Consider the following 22,868-nt stretch of genomic DNA (forward strand, 5'->3'; position numbering starts at 1 on the left):
ATGAACTTCATGGGCAAATTTGTACTATAATTAAATACATGTATGAGCATGAGACAATTATATTCCATACAGTACCCTGCTAACTGTGTAATAGGAGACAATCTATTTTACTATTTTTGTATTTTTAAGTAAAATATCTTTATTTGGAAGAAATATCATACAAAATAATAGTAAGTGGCAGTGGCAAGACATTATGTACAGTCTTGATGTGGCTTCTTCAGTATATCGTTAGTTATAGGACTTTTGTTCAGTTAGACTTCAAGCGGTTCTCAATGATGGGTTTTCTATAGTTTAGTTGTGATTTTGATGTGGTTGTGGGAGGAGGAGAGTACCACGTTTACCTACTCAGCCATCTTAACTAAAAGTCCAGAAGAAATTTTAATTTATCTTCTGAGTTTTCATCTTCTGTATCAAAGGCCAGCAAACTATAGCCCTTGGGCTAAATCCTGCCAGCCACCTGTATTTGTAAATAATTTTTTATTGGAATATAAACATACCCACTCCTTGATATATTGTCTATGCATAAAGGTTTATTGAAACACAGCCACACCCATTTGATATATATTGTCTATGGCTGCTTTCTTACTACAGAGGCAGAGTTGAGGAGTTGCAACAGAGACCAAATGACCCACATAGCCTAAAATGTAATATTCAGCCCTTCACAGAAAGTTTGTTGACCCCTGTTCTATAGCATAAAGGGTACATGGTATTAATATTGGGACCATTGCAAGATAAATTGTGAAGTTTGTTGTGTGGGAAAAAACATTGCCCTCCAGGAGGCCAAATGATTTTCAGGTCCACGCCAGTTGGCAGAGAGCCTGGCTAAACCATTTCTTGGCTTGGTATGGAGACATGCTGTGAGGTGACATTTTAGAGTAGTACAGGCAGGGAAATTTCATGTCCTTTCTTTCCCCTGCCCATCATCATGTGAACACAGAAATATTCCAAAAGAAGATCTATGGTAAAAAGGAAAAGCACCTGAGTAACAAGGCAGATGAGCAGTCTCTGGATAAACAAGTATGGGCAGGAGGGTTCTCTGCTGTATGTGTCTGTTTCATCCTGTTGGTAGTGGCATCAGCAAGATTGTGGACAAAACATCAGAGGCATTCTGTGTTCATAAAAATGAGACTTTCACTCAGCCTCTTACATGTGGCCTATTTAGAAATCTTGTTCTCCCTCTGTCACTTGTGTTAAATATAAACACTACCAATATTCCCATTCGTGTAGATGAGGAGAGGGGGGAAGCGACAAGTGGGTTGCCAGGCTACAAAATATCAGCTCCAGTGCTATAATGTGCTAATGAAGGAGATTTTGTTTTTGGCCTTGCCACTATGCGGAAACATTAGCAGCCTTTTCCTGAGCCTGTTTCTTCTTTTCTTTTTTGAAATACCACAGTTATATTGTGTCATTTGCTTAGATGCACAACCCTAATTACATTCTGAGTCATCCTTGCCTTTTGTTCCAATACACGATTATCGTTTGCTGTGAAGTTGGGAAGTTTCAAACCCCTTTGGTCCTGGCCCCTTGGTCTAGGGAGAGAGGGCCTCTTAGTGTTTAAATCTCTTTACAAAATGTACAAAAGATATGCCCCCCCCCTTATCAAAGAGGTTTTTAAAGAATGAAACACTCTGTGGATTATCTTTTCTTTATATTTGGAGGCTGTCTACCTAAATACTCTTTAATTCTTACACAGAAATATTAGAAGTGAGAAGTTTTCAAGCTTGTTTGGTCTCAATTGCCTATTCAGATGATCTGATTTCTTCTTTCAAACAAATGAAAAAGTAACATTTAACAGAGAAAGTGATGTAAATTATCTAAAGCCAGATTCAACCCTACTGGTAGCTAATAATTTCATCAATAATATATTTGGGCATGTATAGGTCTTTTCTTTTTTTTTCTTGGCAGTAAGTATTGGAAAATACAGAGTAAAATAAATGTAATAAATGTTACTTGTTTATATAGACTTCATGACTATGTAGGTCAATTTTTATTCTAGGTCTACGTTGGTATGTATTTCCTAAGTTTGTGTTGAACTATTGAAAGAACATAGAAATTAGCACAAGCATCAGAAGTTTACCTAAAGTTAATCGGTAACTGAAATAGTAATAAAACGAAAGGGAAATATGAGTATCTTGAATCATTAATAACATATACTTTTATATGTATATGCCACCAAACTCACTGGCATCAAAAGGGTAAACTTACTGTACCTTTCTGTGGAATGGCTGATGATAATTTTAATGTTTAGCGACATGTGTAGGTTAGCTCATTAGGAAGTTGTACACTTTATAAATAGTCTCTATTTTGTTTATGAAATCTGACTGAGTCGAATTATAATACTAGACCCTAAAGATTATTGGAAGGTTTCTATTTCAAGAGAATAAATAAATATTTTAAAATCCCAAATTACATTTCATTTCTAAATCTTCAAAAATAGTCCTAAGATTTTATGAAACATTTTAACACTGTTCTTGTCTTCAATATTCATGTACAGATGACTAAAGTCCACTAGGTATTTATTGCAGCTAAAGATTTGCTGCACCCAGCAGACTTTGCATCCACTGTTATCTCAATAGCACAGATACAAGAGGTAAGAATTGTATCCTCCTTAGTACAGTCACCGGTCTTTTCTTTATTTTTCAATTTTACTCAGTTTTAAGTAAGAACAACAGAGCTACGATAAGCAATAGTTTTAATATTTATCAAATAAACGAATACTTTATTGAATACACTGAATAATTAATTTTAAAATTTAATGAAACAGTTTAAAAATTGTTTTTGTTTTTGAGTCCCATCCATATTTACTATGATCCAAGTATGGTAAGATAATAGACTATTCTTGATTAATTAGTGGCAGATTGTATAACTCATCCATTTCTTAAATTATCCAGTTGAGTGATAGTTTATATTTCTCTATTTTAAATTTCTCTATTTTAAATTTCGGAACATGAATTACGTTGATTACCTAAAACAAATTTAAATTTAATAAAAAATTAATAAAACAGGTTTAATATATTTGAACAAATGAACTAATGAATTCAAAATCTTTATTAGCAATGGAACTCTGTTTGTAGGTAAATTATTAGGCAAAAGCTTAATGTGTAATCTAGATGCTGATGGAGGGACTAGAGGGGAACCCTAGGGAGGCCCTGCCATGACCTTCTCCCTTAGCCCCTCTCCTGGAAGTATCCTCAAGGGACCGTACATGTTCAAAGGAACACAGTTTCAGAGTGGCTGCAACAAAACTTTCAAATAATCAAATATTAGGGTAGGTAAAGCTGCCCAAACCAATCTACTGGCAGGTGGGAAGAAACATAATACTGGATAGTTTGAATATTTATTGGCAGGCCGATGTAAGAATGTTCAAGTCTGCCGTATACAAAGCAGTTTAAGAATATTAATGTGTAAATTACAAAAAGACAGGTTGTTCTAATCTCTTCAATATGTTGAGACCCATCTATATTTATTATGACCCTAATACAGTAAGATAATAGACAATTCTTGGATAGTTGGTGGCAAGTTGTATAACTTATTCCATTTCTTAAATTACCCAAGTGAGTGACAGTGTATATTTCTCCATTTTAAATTCAGGAACATGAATTACATTGATACCTCAAGCTACAGTATTTACTTAGAACAAAATTCATTGTTACGGATAGTGAAGAAAAATCTCAGTTTTAAGTAGGCATTTTGATATTTTCAAAATTTTCTGGCTGAAAATTTTGTTTTAAAAAATTTCAAAGATTCTTGTTAGATCTACTGAAGTAATCTTTGTTTTTACTTCTAGTATGTAACACTTACCAGTAGTACGAATCTCAGAATTGCTGTTTTCTCGCTCATATGTGCTGCTTATTTCGTTTTTAAGATACTAGTCCGGACTGTGAAGGTTAATTAAGACTAGATAAAATCCTCGAATCTACTTTCCCAAACACACATAAACCGTGACATAGCCCAGTATGTTGAAAGAGGACCATCACATGAGGGCAATGCCTTCAGTTCCCTTCAGTTCCCCCAAAGAAATTATTTTTGTTTCTTTGGAAGATGAATAATGCATGAGTATTTGATACCAATTGAGTAAAGGCTCCAAAGTCAGGCCTTCTATGAACGTGTTCTCAATTTTCTTATTATTTTAGAAATGAAAGTTCTAATATTTTTTTCTGGCTTCCCAATAGCACCCCGCCCCCATTTTTTTTATTTTTTTTTTTCAAATGCCAGTTTGCCCATTCTGCGCTTTGGAGGCTTGTGAGACTCAAACACTAGAAAAGAGAGGCAGTGAAGCAGTCCTCAGAGCTGGAAAGACAAAAGGACTCAAAGGAATCTAATTCTGGGCCTGTCTCTCCTTTTCATTCCTTTTCTCTCCTCTAGCATTGTTTGCAGTCAAGTCCTATGTGATCTTCCTTATACTGGCCATGGGGTGGAAGTGCTAGCAAGAGGATGGGCAAGAGGGAGGGCAAATGAATAGGGAGACCAGTAACTGTCCTTTTATTGGAGGCTGGGGGGCACAGTGGAGGCCACGGGACTATAGCAGTATTAGGAGGGCTGCTCCATGAGAGATGGCCGTGAGTTCTGTCCTGGAATTTTGGGATACAGGCACAAGTCATAGAGCTAAACACCTGCCATTAACAGAGGACAGGCAGCCAGTGGGCCACTTGTCAAATATGTACTGCACACAAGGTGGTCTGCTAGGTACTGACAGGTGGCAATGAATTTACTTACAGCTTCTGTTGTTCAGAAATCTAAACCCACTGAAGCAGATTGACATGGAAGCAAATGCATTGCGTGTGTCCACCATTTCCTATGTGAAGTCTAATGATAGCAGCAAGCAGTGACAAAGTGTTTTGTACCTAGATCCAGACTGCTGTGATTTGAATCTTGACAGTACCACTTCCTTGCTGTGTGACTTTGGACAAGTTCCTTAACTGCTGGTGTTTCACTTTCATTAACAGTAAAATTGAGGTAGTAATAGTACTTACACCATAGGGTAATGGTTATGAGGAAGCATAATTCACATAAATTACTTTACCTAAGTTCTATCACATAGTAAATATTAAGTAAATGTTAGTTATTCCTTGGGGAACAGCTCCGGGTTGTAGTAACAGTTAAATGTTGAGCACTTTTACCAACTTGCAGGCCCTTTGGAAGAACTTTACATGTATTCATTTATTAAATACTCTCAGGAGCCAATAAGAGATAGATAGTAGTAAAATTTTTCCACATGACAAATGAGGAAGCTGAGGCACAGAGAGGGGAAGTAACTTGCCCAGCAGCACCCAAGCCCTGTCAGGCTGGCTCCGTGATCTATGCTCTTAACCAAGTATGGGATTAGCTACAGCAACTTTTACTATGTCTCCTCTTGTCAATCTTCAAACCTCAAGTCTACTTAAAAACTTTTTTCTGTAGTAGTCTTTGCATCTAAACCCTTAACTCTTTCATACTAAATGAGTTGCCCCTTTTTTAAGTTCTGTTTCAGACAGCTATTTGTCCCAATCCCAACTCTAAAGCTCCGTGGTTAAATTGACTGTGACACGTAGGTTATGCTGCTGATTGAAGCACAATAGCCCAATTCTCTCTGCCCTCCCACAGGTCTGTTAACAGATAGAAGAATCCCACATCTGCAGTTCCCCCCTCCTATCTTCTTAGAGGCACCATCTCTTGAAGTTACAGAGCTTAATTGAATCTGACTATTTATCTGAAAACTTCTAAAAACACAAAGAAAGACTTACAATTGCTTTACATGGGGTTAAGCAGCCTGTTCTAAATATCTTCCGTTCAATTTAATGACCTCCCTCTTGGATTTATCTGTGGGCAATCCTTCTTGGAAAAGCAAAAGCACATCCTGGAACTTAAAATATTATTTGCATGCACTTTCTTTGGTGGGTCATTCAGAGAGTTGTAAAAATGAGAAGAAAAGCCTTGTTTTCTCAGGCAATGACTTCTTATCTCACTTCCTATTTTATTTATCATTGTCCCTATTAATTAAAATATTTCTGGTATTTTGGTCCAAGTCCAAAACACTGCTATTTGCAGGCAGTTGTGATGGCTCTTCCTCTCTTAGTTCCTCATCACAGAGGCCTGATCACTCAGCCTAGGTTTTGAGGGTTGCTGCCTTCACAGCTAAATATCAGTCATATGAGGTGGAAACACTCCAGGATCCCCTAACTTCCCTCTCTCCATTCTTCTTCATGGAGTCCCAAAGAGGAGAACAGACAAAACAGGGTGGGGACAAAATAGAATTCAGTCATGCTTTTATCCAACTTTGCATAGTGGGACAGATTAAAACACATTAAGGAAAACAACAACAACAACCCAATGTTCATCCACTTGCTTGACCTGAGTTCATAGAATGCTGAGCGCAGTGTATGGCCTGTCGGTGTTGTGCGTGGCCCGTGGATAGTGGTAGGACATATACATGCTATGGTGTTCAAACTGTTTGGGGGCACCTTTTTGGTCAGTGAAGCAGTCTGAAGGATTCTAGTGCTAATGCCGAATAACAAAGACCTTTTCCTAATTTACAAGAAACTAATGTTAAGGAATATACCTTTCTCAGTTTTAAGGGTTTCTTTCTTCAACCCCTACATATTGTTCATCTTTCATCTATCGTGTCTGATACTTTGCATTTTCCTCTCAAGTATTACCTGCCAAAATAGCAAATGCATATTAACAGAATCTGAGAAGTGACCTTCCATGTTTAATCATCTAGTTTGTACTTTATGTATACACATGATTATGGTGTAGTTCATCTCATCTATATAATATAATCTCATTTCCTGACAATGAAATTGCTATTGCCATGTGTATGATATAAATGAATTTATCTGCAAAGATGGAAATAAATATCAGATGTTCTGTCACCCAAAGCAAGTATGAAAAAGACATTCTATTTTAAGAAAGGTGTTTAGTAACAAATAGGGTATTAATAAGTCTACCTTAAATGGAATCATCCAAACAGATAAGTACGTACATTTTTACAAACAGTATGTATTATATCCATTGTATAGGTAAAAACTAAGGACGAATGAAATCAAATTATTTTTTTGAAAGATTATGTATTTACTCTGAGACAGATATAGAATTTGAACCCAGGCATTCTGAGTAGTTAAATCAAAGCTCTTCATGGTCCATGCCTCTTTCACAAATGAAAACACATTTTGATTGATGGAGAGTGGGGAAGAAGTTCAAATGAATGATGCCTTCCTCTAAGATGTTTGAGAATATATCCAGAATGAATAACCTTTGGGAATCAGAATAATTTGCTGTCCATGCATACAAATTGCTGTAGGAAGGATACTGTTCTTAGGACAGCTACTTTCTAGCATCATTCCTGACTGGGTATACATTTTTATTTAAAATTAAAAATACGTTGGAAGCAAAAAATAATTAATTGCTGTTTTTGCCAAGTCATTTATATGCTTACACTAACTGCCTCAGTTGAGGTTACCTTGATACGAGTATACAAATAAAGATAATATTTTAAACTAGTTTACATACATTTTTGCTTATGAACCCTATGTTGTAGTGTTAGCTTGTATTTCTGTCAAAGACCAGATAGCAAGAAAATATAGTCAGTAAACTGTTAAATATTTTGACATTAATGAATTTGGATCCTATGGTAGTATGATCCTGCTTGTAGTATCTATGGGAAAATGGCTATATGCCATATGTATTTTTACTTTATTTTATTTTAGTTTTTCCATGTATAAAAGTAATCACTGATCCTAGGTTTATGCTTAGAACAAAGAGCAGAAAAATCAATATGCAGTTGTGAAAGTGAAACTGTCATTATCTCTTACTGATAGTCAAGATAATCTAATGAACTAGAGACTTTGGTTCAAATAAATGATTAAAATTAACCATAGAAGTGGAAATCCCACACTCAGCCTTCAACAAACTCTTAACTGAGAATAGCAGCTAAGAAGTCTCCATGTCATAGTGAAAGGGAAATTCTTTATTTTGTGACCATTATGTTTCATATGGGACTAAAGCTTATATACTTTGTGTTCACAAATCAAACTTGTGCAGTTTTCAGGGGAAAAGGTCACTATGGAAATGAATTATCTTGAACATAAAGTAAACATATATTTTATTCTACTATATTGAAACATCTTTCACTGGATCTAATTTTGAAAGTCATGGCCAAAAATATATCATAGGCAACTAAAAAATTCAAATAAACTCTATAAGCATATTTTAAAATGCTAATGTTTCAAATAATTTATTAAATATTTTGAGACTTTCTTTTCTGTTCATATACAAAATATCCTCTGTGGAAAATGAGATTAATATAAGCTTGGTCCTTCTTTGATTGTTGGAAAATTGAGAAATTAATGACAAGGAGGTGATATTCTACAAGAAGACATACCAGTTTTACCTCTCTCCTCAGTGGCGGTGTATCAGAATCTTTGAGGAAAGTGTAATTTGAAAAATTACATAGAGTTTTTAAATTTAGAATAAAAGAAGAAATCCCCACCATGTTTGAGTACTAAGACTGTGCAAAGAAAATATAATTTTTAAATTTAACCAGATGGAAAGAATATAAGTTGAATATTAGGTTGGTGCAAAAGTAATTTCAGTTTAAAAGGTTAAAAATAATTGCAAAACCCACAATTAATTTTGCACCAACCTGATAGATAGAAAACAAGACTAGATGGTAATTTGTTGATTTTATTTTCCAAAGATGGTTATAATAGTATGTGTGTGTGTGCGCGTGCGTGCATGGTGTGTCAAATGTCATAAATAGTATTATGCCTTACATACCATCATGGCATAAAAAGTTCCCTTCCCTTTGAATCTATTTGGATCATAAAAGGCAATTGAGTTTCCACCTTGTTCATGGCAATACTCATGCTTGGAGTCCTGCTCCGCCATGTTAGAAATCCATCTACCTTGAGGCCACCATGTTGTGAGGAAGTCACGCCACATGGAGAGGCCATGTGTAGGTGCTCTGGTTAGTGCACCCCCATTTGTGAGTCATTCTAGCACAGGCTTTAGACATGAGAGTGGATAAACCTTCAGATCACTCCAGCCCCTGCTTGCTTCATTATCTCCAGATATAGAGTCCCAGACATCATGGAGAAGAGAACTGACGTTGTCTGAAATCCTGATTCATAAAGTCTCTGAGCCTAATGAGCACAATTGAATGGTTGTTACAAGCCACTAAATTTGGGGGTAGTATGTTAATGAAACAACAGTGACTGGAACAGTCACAATTTACTTAAGCATAGGTGCACAGCTTACCGTGATAACCTACCACTATGGTAATCATTAAAGAGCAACACATTAGACATGAGCTCAGCATGCCAGGAGCTAGCATTCCAATAAGCCTCATGAACAGGTAGAATGTTATAAGGGCTCATTTTTAAGCCAAAACATTTACTATCTTTCTCTGCTCTTGTAAGTTAACTATTTCAGTTTCACATATATTAAGATTGAATAAATGTAACTTGAAGACTGTATATATCTTTGTGCTCCTTGGAGTATACTAGTTATTAGTAAGGATTTTTCTACCTTCAAAATAGTATTTGTAAAAATCCTCTGAGTATTCCTAAACTCCATCTCAACCAGAAGTCCATAATACCGAAGTGATATACTGTAGTTTGTGAGTCTTAATGCTCACATTATTTGCAATTTTTTCAATCATTTAAAAATTGTAAAAGTCTCAGTGAATTTAGATTTTTGCAAATTAAGGCACGAAGCTATTTTATAACTATATACTACTTAACCTGTCATGTTTAGGCTGTAAGTTGAAATCCAGATGTTGCTGAAAGCTATTCTTGAGCATGGCTGAGTGGTGGTCTCCCAAATGTAAAATAAGTTAGCAGCATCTATTTAATTCCCAACAGTTTGGAATTCCTGCAATAAAATCCATCCCAGATTCTCCCCTTCTTAACTGATGCGCATAGGATTTGGATTTGAATGAAGCAGGTATAGGAACATTGTCTAAATATATGAGGTGCTTTGCTTATTATATTATATATTGGTTGAAACTTATTGGAAAACAGTATAACAGAAAATATAAAGCATATAACTATTTTTTATACGCCTTAACTCAGCAATCTGACTTCTGGGAATCATTCCCAAGGAAATAATTCAAAAGGAGGAAAAAGCAATATACATGAACATGTTCATTGTAGCTATCATAGCAGAAGCATTGAAAACAATAGATATTATTTATTTGGTATTTACTATGATCCTTTGCATACATGATCTCTAATCCTAAAAAAATTCTGAAAGGTAAACAACATTATCCATGGCTTAGAATGAGGAAACCATGCACGAACTCCCACCATCAGTAAAGGGCTGAACCGGCAGACACTCCAACCCAGGACTGTCTGATGAAAGGCCATGTCTTCAGTGACACCATGACTGCAGCTGTTAAAAATCATATTTTGACAAGAGAAATTCCCACAAGGTATTGAGTGAACACATTTATATACCTGAATAATTATAGCAATAAAAAATAATACCTAATGTTTTGAGCATTTAGTCTGTACCAAGTCTGGGACAGACAATTTTAAAGGTGGTATTTTAGTTGATCCTCACAAGTTTGTACATAAATATTCTCATTATCTTCATTCTAGAAAAGCTCTACATATATTACAGCCCTGACTTTGTGTGGAGATCGGGGCTGGTGGAGGAATGAATATATATTTTTAAGTACATGCATAAAACCATTGACAGGAAATAACACCCAAAACTTCACAGGGTTCACTCTAATGGTGGAACTGAAGAATATTTTTTTGCATTTTCTCTTTTATGCCCATTGTATTTATTGTATAATATGAGCATGTGCCACTTTTATAATCAAAGTAGTGTAAACTTTATTCTTTTAAAGAAAAAAGAGGTATATCTAGACCTAGCCAAATAAAAATTAACAAAGGTGAAGTGGAGATGATGGGAACTTGGCCATATTAAAATTTTCATCACTTTTCAAAATAATTGTTCTCAGGGCAAGGTAAATATGAAGGGGCCTTCAGACATAGTAACAGAATCTGTAGATAAAGGAAACTTAAAAGAAATATTTTGGACCAGGGTTTTTCCTTTGGTAACTTCACATTTTACCACCCAAGCAGCTACATTCTTTTAAGACCAGTTCTAAATCCACTCTTGTCATGTGGTGGTCATTTATTCATTTTATACCAATTTTTATTTCTTTTTTTCTACTTTTATGGATATGTTGATGTGGAAAGCTCTGAAAATGGAGAATTACAGACACAAATTGGGTTGGTGTAGTTCACAATCCTCAGCTGATTTTATTCTTTTCATTCAAAGGAAGAAATACATTTAAAGAATTTTATTTCAGACTTACAGAAAGATTATAAAACCAGATTAAATGCTCCACAATCTGCTATCCATAAAAGTTAGCTACAATCTGATGTAGCTAAGAGAACAGGAAAGCATATGGGAGAGAGATTAAGGAAATTATTATATGGCACAATATATATGAAATTACTTTGCAAGTTCTTAATAATTATTCCAGTGCAAACTACATTGGGCAACCAGAGCTTTTTCAAAAATCAAAACCTAATGTTGACATTCTCCTAGTTAAAATGCATCAATGGCCCTGAGGACCCTCAGAATGAAGTTCAAACTGTGTATCTTAAGCTGGCCCTTTGCTCACCTCTCTAGTCTCATCTCTTACAATTTTCTTTGTGGTTCCTGTTCCAGCCATATCTAAATCCTAGCACTTCTATCACAATATGATGTTTTATTCTGCTTCCCTAAGTTTATGCATTCTATGCTACAGCAAATTCCTTTCATCTCTCCTGCCTCGTCCTCCATATATTATTAAATAAATGGATGGATGGTAAAATGGATGATTTGGAGAGATACATTAATAAGTAGATAAGATACATGTTCTGCAACTCACTCGGAGGCAATGGATTTGACAGAAAAAGGTGACTAACAAGATGATAGAAACTTACTATAAGATTTTTAAAGGACATAGACATAAACAGTAATAAAGTGGTGAGAAAATGGTTTTGGATCCCTCAATTCATTATGAGATGATGAATGGCAAGACACTGGGCTGGTAGTGAGGGGCCTGCACAGCTGTAACTTTCACCTAAAGCAGGGGTGTCCAAATTTTTACAACGTTTTTCACCAAGGGCCATATGCGGTAAAATACACAAGCAGCCAGGCCAATCACTTGAGGTGAAGTACGTATTGCCTCACCTGGTTTGTTTAAGTAAACTAAATATATTTTTGGAATTTGCTGCGGGCCAATAAAAAATGGATCGCGGGCCGCAGTTGGCCCGCGAGCCGCAGTTTGGACACCCCTGACCTAAAGTAATAGGGTAATAAGGTAAAAAGGATGGGGAAAGCAGCTAGAGAATTAGACAACAGGTAAAATTCTAAGGGGAAGATCATAATAGCACTGAGGTAGATAAAGATAAAACAGAAGTCTTCATCAAAGATAACAGTGATATTTTAGAGCCAAGGGCATTACAAGAGTTCTTTACTCAGATAATAAGTACTGTGAAAAAATGTAAAATTATGACTGGAAATGTTTCTGTATTTGTCATATGGCACTGTCAACTTGAAATTAGTTTAAGAATAATTCTCAATATTATGTAAGTTTGATCCCACTCCCATCTTTTGAAATGAGAGGAGGAAAGGACAATCCTAAGGAGCTTTAAAATTTTTTAATTCAAATCGAAGTAAAAAGCTTTTTGCTATCATCCTTTCTTTTGTGTACTCACACATTTACAGAATATAGTACAGAATGTGTTAGAGAATTGAGTCAGATTAGTTTTTAAGTCTCAGTTAATAAGCCTTACATCGAAGCTTCCAACGACTTAAAAATACACATTTATACTACCATGCATGGTATATACTGCTCTATTCTATTTGTGTTATATGCATGCTTATATAAAGGAATGATTTGAGTTTTTTAAGTCTGTTTCATCCTTGCAAATTAAGTGAATCTCACTGAAAAACTAATGTTCCATGTTTCTATTTTGAAAATAAAGGCATTAACCATTTTGGTGAAGAACTGGTTAAGTACCAACCCCTCTCTATTCAGAGAGGTATTAAGGTATAGTAAGTGATATTTGCTGGCCTATATGTCTCATGTGACTTTTTTTTCTTTTAAATGACCATAGTTCAACCTTGTGTTTTTAATTGGGTAATTATACATTTGTAAGCATGTGCATTTTCTAATAATGGTATGTGAGATGCACTTTAACGTTTATCAAATAGATCATTCCTTAGGAGGTATTTCATGACTTTGTATAGCACAGAGGGATTCCTGGCTAATATGAGAAACATGCATGCCCTGGTAGTCCTGCAAGTTTCAGATAAAATGTTTGAGAAGAAATCTGGTTCTGTAAAAGCATAGAAATTCCATGTTTGCTGGGCAAGAATAATGGTCTTGTAACATGGAACATGTGGATATTTAAGCAAATGCATATTTATGCCCAGAAATAAAATACGCTCATTGGGAAATTCACATCTTCTTTAAAACACATACTCCTATTACATTCTCATGACTTTATATCATGGAGTTTTATTCACTTAAATAACAGCAACCCATAAAGTATTGGACACCTCAAACCAGGTGATGACTTGTTCTAGTAGGAGTGAGGATGGGGGAGCTATTTATATTCTTTATGATGGCAAATAAATAGGGCAAAATTAGAAGTCTCCAACTATCGAAGTCTTCTCTTCTTTAAATTAAAAAATAAAAAAAAGACAAACAAGAATCTTTGACATGCTTCCTGCCTTTTTTATATATAGGAAGGTGTTATTTTATGATACATAATATATGTATGTGTGTGTATACATGTATATAGTTTCGCTTTCATCATGTGATGGACTGTAGGTATGAACTGGGCAGGCTACTTTACCCCTCTGAGCTTCAAATTTCTGCATCTATGAAATGAAATAATTCTGTTCTCATAAGGTTGTTATAGTGATTATATGAGATAAGATTCACTAAAGTGCCTCATAACAAAGACTGGCACTTAGCATTTGTTTAATAAATAACAACTTTTTTTAAATTAAACATTTTCTTTACAAACGGTGCCCAACAAGGCTAAGTGAATTTATTAGGGCTACATGGCTTGTTAGTAATCAGATAAGGCTTACTTCAAGATCCCCTTGTTCAAATCCCAGTGAACAAGTCTCTTCTGCAGAATTTAAAATGATTTACGTAGATGTTCCATCCTCAAGGATGTGGGAGACAACTCCCCACTCCTTTAGGGTGGGCTGTGCCTAGTGTCTTCTTTCCGAAGCGTACTATATTGAATGGGGGGAAAAGAGAGCAACTTTACAGTGGAGAAACCCGACACACTATGCCTCAGCCAGGTGATGAAAGTCAGTATCAACAGTATTAGGTCATGTTGATAGTATGTCTCCTCATCAGTGTTAGGAGAATAGCGCAGAAGGGGACCTTCTTCCGTGGTCTCCTCAAAGCCTATAATCCCAGTCTAATCATGACAAAAACATCAGAAAAATCTCAATTGATGGATATTCTATAAAATATCTGATAAACACCCCTCAAAAATGTCAAAGTCATTAAAAAAAAAAAAAGCAAGAGAAGAGAAGCTTAAGGAGAGATGATGAGTAAATGTCATGTGGTATCCTGGATGGGAGCCTGGACCAAAAACAGAACATTAGGTGAAACTAAGGAAACCTGAACAAAGTAAGAACTTTAATTAATAAACTGCGTAAGCAAACACACACTAAAAAAATCCTGGTGGAGAGTGTGTGTGCTGTGGTGCTGCGCGAAAGGCGCTTCACAGACAACATGTCTCATCTACCGATGAAACTCCTGTGCAAGAAGATCGAGAAGCAAAACCTCAAACTGCGACAGCGAAACCTAAAGCTACCGGGGGCCTCAGATGTGAGCCTATCAGAAACTCAAAATAGAGATGTGTCTGAAGAAACATTGAGAGGTGGGAAAGTTAAAAAATCCCTAAAACAGTCTATGAATGTGGGCTTGTCAGAAGCCCAAAATGGGAATGTATCTAAAGAAATAGTGGAAAATGTAAAAGTTAAAAAATCCAAGAAATTGACCATAATAACCAATGGGGAAGCAGCAACACAGTCTCTTAATCCAGAATTGAAGAAGAAAAAGAAGAAGAAGAAAAAGAGAAAAATGGTGGATGATGCTGGGCCTGATACCAAAAAAGCAAAAACTGAAGACAAAGAGGAGCCTGAAGAAGGTTCCCAGGCTTCTGGAGAAACAGAACACAGGATGGAGATGTCAGATGGCGAGGAAGAGGACAGCGAAGTGCCCAGCCTGCCCCTAGGAGTGACAGGAGCTTTTGAGAATACTTCATTTATTTGCTTCTCTATCGAATCTTGTCAACGAGAACCCTCCGAAGGCTATCAAAGAAATGGGCTTTACAAACATGACTGAAATTCAACATAAAAGTATCAGACCACTTCTGGAAGGCAGAGATCTTCTAGAAGCTGCAAAAACAGGCAGTGGCAAAACCCTGGCATTTCTCATCCCTGCAGTTGAACTCATTATTAAGTTACAGTTCATGCCCAGGAGTGGCACAGAAGTTCTTATTCTGTCACCTACTAGGGAACTGGCCATGCAGACTTCCGGTGTTCTTAAAGAGCTGATGACACACCATGTTCACACATACAGGTTAATAATGGGTGTACCAGATCTGCTGAAGCACAGAAACTTGCTAATGGGATCAACCTCCTTGTGGCTACACCAGGCCGTCTCCTGGACCATATGCAGAATACTCCAGGGTTTATGTATAAAAACCTACAGTGTCTGGTTATTGATGAGGCTGATCGTATCCTGGATGTTGGGTTTGAAGAGGAATTAAAGCAAATTATTAAACTTCTGCCAATACGCAGACAGACCATGCTCTTTTCTGCCAGACAAACTCGAAAAGTTGAAGACCTGGCAAGGATTTCTCTGCAAAAGGAGCCATTATATGTTGATGTTGATGATGATAAAGATAATGCAACAGTGGATGGTCTTGAGCAGGGATATGTTGTGTGTCCTTCCGAAAAGAGATTCCTTCTGCTCTTTACATTCCTTAAGAAAAACCGGAAAAAGAAACTAATGGTCTTCTTTTCATCCGGTAAGTCCGTGAAATACTACTATGAGTTGCTGAACTACATCGATTCGCCTGTCTTGGCCATTCATGGAAGGCAGAAGCAAAACAAGCGCACAACCACATTCTTCCAGTTCTGCAATGCAGACACAGGGATATTGTTGTGCACGGACATGGCAGCTGGAGGGCTGGATATTCCTGAAGTCAACTGGATTGTTCAGTATGACCCTACTGATGACCCCAAGGAATACATTAATCGTGTGGGGAGAACAGCCAGAGGCCTAAACGGAAGAGGGCATGCCTTGCTCATTTTGCGTCCTGAAGAACTGGGTTTCCTTCGTTACTTGAAGCAATCCAAGGTTCCATTAAGTGAATTCGAGTTTTCCTGGTCCAAAATTTCTGATATTCAGTCTCAGCTTGAAAAATTGATTGAAAAGAACTACTTCCTTCATAAGTCAGCCCAGGAAGCGTATAAGTCATACATCCGAGCATATGATTCCCATTCTCTGAAACAGATCTTTAATGTTAATAACTTAAATTTGCCTCAGGTTGCGCTGTCATTTGGTTTCAAGGTGCCTCCTTTTGTTGATTTGAATGTGAACAGCAATGAAGGCAAGCTTAGAAAGAGAGGAGGCGGCAGTGGGTTCGGCTACCAGAAACCCAGGAAAGTCGAGAAGTCCAAAATCTTCAAACACATCAGCAGGAAGTCATCCGACAGCAGGCAGTTCGCTCACTGAAGACACCTTCCTTTCATCTGGAAGAGCTTTGTGCCGAGATGGGTATTTTTTCCCTTGCTCTAACAAAGGAATTTTTGTAGCTCTAGGATTCGGACTCACCTGACAAGAGTATGAATTGACTTGGGTTGAAAGCATTGAAGAGTGATATTTCCAGCAAATCTCTTATTTTGGAATATAAAACAGGGTTCAGTTTTCCTTGATTGCCCAGGACAAAGCAAAGGGATCATTTTAGTCTTTGTTGTGATGATAGAATACTTTAAATCTTTTTCCCCCATATGTCATTATTTTGATGTAATTCTTTTTGTATTTTTCTTTTTGGTGTCTGAAGATTTTTGTGGCATGTATTGTTATACCAACCTGTTGTAAAATGCTGATACCCTGCAACACTGGACAGAAGGTTGTGGTGGTGGTGGTGGTGGTGGTGCAGGAAATTGTCTCGGTTTAGTTTGTTGGTTTTGGTGGTTCTTTGGACCTTAATGGTAGTTCTTGGCCCCTGCTGAATATGCTGCCATGTAAAAAGGTGGAGAGCTTTTGAAAAGAAGCACCTTCAGCTAAAGGTGGCATCGATTTTTATATATGGAAGATTTTAAAACAATGAGCCTTTCCCAGATTTTATTGTTTGAAAAACAGGAAATAATGGATTATCATTGTTATTTGAATAAAGTGCTCCTAGCAGTCCTGAGTTTTGGGGAAAAAACAAAATCCTGGTAAAAATGTGTACTGCCTTGTATTTGATAGACATGAGTGATTACATTATGAATGAATTTCTCTAGATGTGATGAAGACGTATCAGCTAATTCTGGTGTCAAATGAATAATTCTGCCAATGAGAATCTGAGAAACAGCTCTGCTAGGCAGTACTTGCTCCTTACAGAAAGTTATTTGAAAAGGAAAGACCTGCAAAAGAATAGATTTCAACTTTTCAGAGCTGAAGAATCCTTTAAAAGCTTCCTGAAATAAGAGAGATATGGCTTTTTCCACCTGGCTTAAAAATGTGGAACATTCCTTAATGTTTATGGGTCATGGGATAGTTATATGCAGAAGAGATTAGACTTGTGGAAAACAAAGTCCTAAATGAACATATAAAAATGGATTTGCCACGTCACTGAGAATGCATTAAGTGCAACCTAATGTATTTTATTACCTTCCTACAATAATGCAAATAAAAAAAATTGGTAAATTTGCTAATAGCAGGTACTTAACATAACATTACAGCCTCTATAAATGTCTTTCATCCAGCCCCTTGAGGCTTCAGATTTATATACCTTGAGTAAGAAAGCTCATGATATAATTTTTCTTCCGAAAAGTATATTAATTTCCTTTGCCTATCATTAAAAGTCCTACAAGTTGTAATAGAACATAAGATCAAAACTCTATCATTTTATTGAAATATTTACTATAAAACAAAATATCCTCAAACTTTTATTATATTACATCAGATCTGAAGAGTGTTCTAGTTTTTGAAAAGGATATGATTTTGACCTCTATTCTGTAACATATAATGAGCGTTACACAAATTTTACAGAGATCAATTGTGAAATATTCTCTGCTCATTTAGTTTACAGAAAGTGGTGAAAGGCACCACTCAAGCCAACCAACAAAATCTGCATCAAGTTATCCTTTTGTATGCCTCATGAAAAGGTATTTTTAAGATGTAGTATGGTGTTATCCATATTGCCTAATGTCAAATCTCATTGCTTGGTAACTCATAACAAACCTGTTGTGTGTTAGCTAGGAGCTTACAAAGTACAATTTGAAAAGCCAGAAATCTGTCTTGGCTTTCCAAAACAAAACAAAACAAAAAAATGATGGGTCGATTGCAGTGATAAAATTGCATAAATTAGGGATGGAAAAACATTGTAGATTTTGACCAATTTAGGGTTGATATGTGAGCTGTGTTACTGCCCTTTTTAGTTTTCAGAGATGACACAATTAATGGTAGTTTTCTCCAACAGTGTGAGAAGGTTTTGACTCAAACTTTTCTCTAAAGATAGGCTTTGTATATGATTAAAGCTATCCTGGAGCTTGTGCAAATGGTTTAAAAGCCTGCGATTAATCAAAATTTGTTCTTCAAGGTTGCGTTCAGTAATTTGTTCATTCATTCAATATTTATTGATTGACACCATGCGTGACAAGCATTATACTGAAACATTGGGTACAAAGGTAAACAAAAAGAGACATTTATCGCTACCCTCATAGGGTGTGTAGCTTAGTGAGGAAATACATATTAATCAAATGGTCACAGAAATAATTTTAAGTTAACACAATAAAGAAGAGGTAGATACATGGGACAGTGAGCATATAAAATAAAGGATTGGATTTGGTCAGGATTTGAACTGTTGAGCTACTTACATGCTACAGAGACTACAGAAATTTTCCAAAAACACAAAGAAGAGAAAAGAAAATGCCAGAAAGAAAGGAAGGGAGATGAAGGAAGGGAGGGAGAGAAGGGGGGGAGACTAAATGAGAAGGAGGGAGAGAAGAAGGGGGGAGGAAGGACTAAATGAATGAACCCAATTTGACTATATTCTACGTCTCTCTGTTTATATTAGGGAAACCCTAGAGTTTGATGGTTCTACTCCCCCAAGTAACAAATATTTGCTCTGGGCTCTTCCAGTTTCTCTATTGTTGCTTAATACACATAATCCATAGTTACTTTTTTTTTTTTTTTAACCACTTGAATTTGGCTTTCAAACAACTGACAAAACTGGTTGGAGGCAGAGGAAACTGGTTGTGTACACATAGCACACGTGTGCCAACTCAGTAGGTAAAATGTTCTAATGAATACCTTGTTATTTGATCTCAGCTGGAGGGTTTGCCTCCACTTACAACAGGTTTCATATAATATTTGAGGAGTTTACATTTCAGAGTTCAAGAAATGGTAAAGGACTCTTATTTGCCATTGCCAAACATTGGCTGACATTTTCTTTCAGCTATGACATTAATACGTATTTAGAAGTAGCTTGTTGGAGGCTCACCCTGTTGAGCAGCGTCCAGCTTTTTCATGTGTCCAGTGGGGGCAGTGAGGAATTCTGAAGTAACTATATTCAGTAATGTTATGGATAAAGACCTTGCTGTTTGTTACTCTTGCTATAGTAGGATGTACATGTGATATTCATAAAATTGCTTTTAAAAAAACAGCAAATCCAAATGAAATAGGACCAATCACAGAAATAAGATTAAAGAATAGTCTTATAGCTACCCAGATTAATTAGAGCAACCATTTTGAAGAAGAGACCTGCCAGTTTAGCATAACTGGTTTGAATGACTTAAAAAAAATGATTTATTTTGATTTGACCTAAATAGTATATGATACCAAGGCAACAACAATACCCAGAATCAGAAGATGGACTTTAATGTTAGAAGAAAACCTGAATGTTACCTAACCCCACCTCACAACCAGCACAGGAATGCTTTTTCTTCTCTGGATTTTCTCCCTGACAGTTCAACTCAGCTTTGTGACATGCAGCAAAGGAAAACTCGCTACTAAGCAGACTGACAGTTCCACTCTGATTCAGTTATGAATGCTAGGCATTTTTCTTTTGTATCAGTTGTAGCTTCTGCTTATTTCCCTCTGAAATAATGTCTTTCCCTCTTCTACCCAAATGCCTTCAAATATTTATTATGAAAGTAATCTTAGACAAATTGCTTTTTCTGAGCATCAGATTTCTCATCTGAAAAAAAGGGAACTAATACTAATACTATTACCTCCCAGGATTTATTCCGGAATCAAAGCAGACAACTTATTTAAAGTGTCTGCAGTAGACGCCAGCACTTAGCAGTACTTCATCCATGTTGCAGTTATTATAGTATTGTTGTTTTGTATGGTTATTTTTACCTCCCTCCCTCATTTTTTTTTTTTTACGTAGCTATGCATGCTATGCTTCTTCATCTGTTCTTAATAGACTGGTCAATTTTACCTTAAATTATAGAGCTGAACACAATATCCATATGTGGTCCGAACAAAGAAACTATAGGACTGTTTTGTTCACTGGTCTGCACATTCTGCTTCTTTTATCTCAACCTAGACATTTCCCACTCTTAGTAGCTTCATCACACCATTAGATCACACTATCCCAAATAAACCCCCAGGTTCCTTTATGTGAATTTTACACCTGTCCTTTTTTTTTTGTTTTTTAATGTGCCATTTTTTATTTGAAGATGAAGGGAGCCACATGTTGATTAAATAAGGACCTTAGTCCTCCAGTGGCAAGGAACTGAATTCAGCCAACAACCTGAATAAGTTTGGAAGTGGAATCTTCCCCAGAACTTCCAGATAAGAGCCCAGTCTAGCCAGCTTCTTTTTGGCTTTTTTTTTTTTTTTTGCTCTAAAAATGTCTGAGCTGATGTATGTATGTATGTATGTGTGTATGTATTTACACTTAACTTATTTTGACAGTCAATATTATTTTATATGAATTTCAGGTGTACAGCTTAGTGGTTAGACATTTATATAATTTAAGTGATCCCCCTGCCTAGTCTAGTACACATCTGGCACTATGCATAGTTGTTACCATATTATTGGCTATATTCTCTGTGCTTTACTTTACATCCTCTTGACTATTTTGTAACCACCAATTTGTACTTCTTAATCCCTTCATCTTTTTCACCCAGACCCACAACCCCACTCATCTATCACACCAATAAATCTAGTATCCTTCTGACACTATACATAGTTATTATAATATTATTGACTACATTCCTTATGCTATACTCTACATTCCCATGACTATTTTTTCCCCATGACTATTTTGTTAACATCCAATTTGTACTTCTTAATTCCTTCCCATTTTTCATTCACCTCTAACCCCCCTTTCATCTGGCCATCCTCAAAATGTTCTCTGTAGCTATGAGTTTGTTTCTGTTTTACTTGTTTATTTTATTTTTTAGATTCCACATATAAGTCAAATCACCTTGCCTCTGTCTTTGTCTGACATACTTCATTCAACACAGTACCCTTCAGGTCCATGCTTGCCACCACAGATGGCAAGAAACCATTGTTCATTGTATATATGTACCACCGCCTCTTTTTCCATTCTTCATCGATGGACACCCATGTTGTCTCCACATCTGGGCCATTGTAAACAATGCTGTATTGAGCATGTGGATGCACAGGTCACCTTAAAGTAGCATTTTGGGTTTCTCAGCTAAATACCCAGAAGTGGGATTACTGGGTTCTTCTTTGTCTCTTGTTATATAACCTTTGTTTTAAAGTCTGTTTTGTCTGTTGTAAGTATTGCTACAGACAATTTTTTGTTTGTTTGTTTCTTTCCATTTTTGTTTGTTTCTTTCCATTTTTGTGAAATATCTTTTTCCCATCCCTTTACTTTCCACCACCTGTGTGTGCCTTTTAATTTGAAGTGAGTATCTTGTAGGCAGTATATATAAGATCTTGTTTTTGAATCCATTCAGCCACCCTCTATTTTGATTGGAGCATTTAATCCATTTACATGTAAAGTAATTATTGATAGACATGTAGTTATTGCCATTTTATTATTCATGTATTTGATCTTGTTTTTTCTTCTTCTTAAAGAAATCCCTTTAACATTTCTTGTAATACTAGTTGGTGTTGAAGAACAACTTTAGCTTTTTCTTCTCTGGGAGCTCTTTATCTGTCCTTCAATTCCAAATGGTAACTTTTCTGGGTAGAGTTATCTTAGTTGTATGTCCTTGCTTTTTATCACTTTGAATATTTCCTCTCAATCCCTTTGACCTGCAAAGTTTCTGTTGAGAATACTTGACAGTCTTATGGGAGCTCCCTTACAGGTAACTAACTGCTTTTCTCTTGCTGCTTTTAATATTCTTTTTTTGTCTTTGACATTTTAATTATAATGTGTCTTGGTGTGGGCCTCTTTGGGTTCATCTTGTTTGGAACTCTATGGGCTTCCTGGGCTTGTATATCTTTTTCCTTCACCAGGTAATGGAAGTTTTCCATCTTTATTTCTTCAAATAGGTTTTCAATTCCTTGCTCTCTCTCTTCTCCTTCTGGTACCACTATGATGTAAATGATGGTATGCTTGATGTTATTCCAGAGGCCCCTTAAACTCTCCTCAATTTTTTGGATTCTCTTTTTTTTCTGTTTGCTGATCAGATAGGGTGTTTTCTGCTAC

General features: G+C 36.2%; 2 protein-coding genes across 3 annotated transcripts in view; both read left to right on the forward strand.

Moving 5' to 3' along the window:
- Positions 1–22,868, forward strand: part of ANGPT1 (angiopoietin 1) — a 270,278-nt gene that overhangs the window by 8,038 nt on the left and 239,372 nt on the right. The gene's annotated exons all lie outside the window — the stretch shown is intronic.
- On the forward strand, positions 10,200–16,898 carry LOC308506584 (ATP-dependent RNA helicase DDX18-like). Its single transcript, XM_081070262.1, is given in 3 exon segments — positions 10,200–15,280; positions 15,282–15,609; positions 15,612–16,898. Coding segments are annotated over 3 exon segments (2,010 nt in total). The 5' UTR covers positions 10,200–14,746; the 3' UTR covers positions 16,760–16,898.

This window comes from Rhinolophus hipposideros (assembly GCF_964194185.1).
Source record: "Rhinolophus hipposideros genome assembly, chromosome: 13".
NCBI classification, from domain to species: domain Eukaryota; kingdom Metazoa; phylum Chordata; class Mammalia; order Chiroptera; family Rhinolophidae; genus Rhinolophus; species Rhinolophus hipposideros.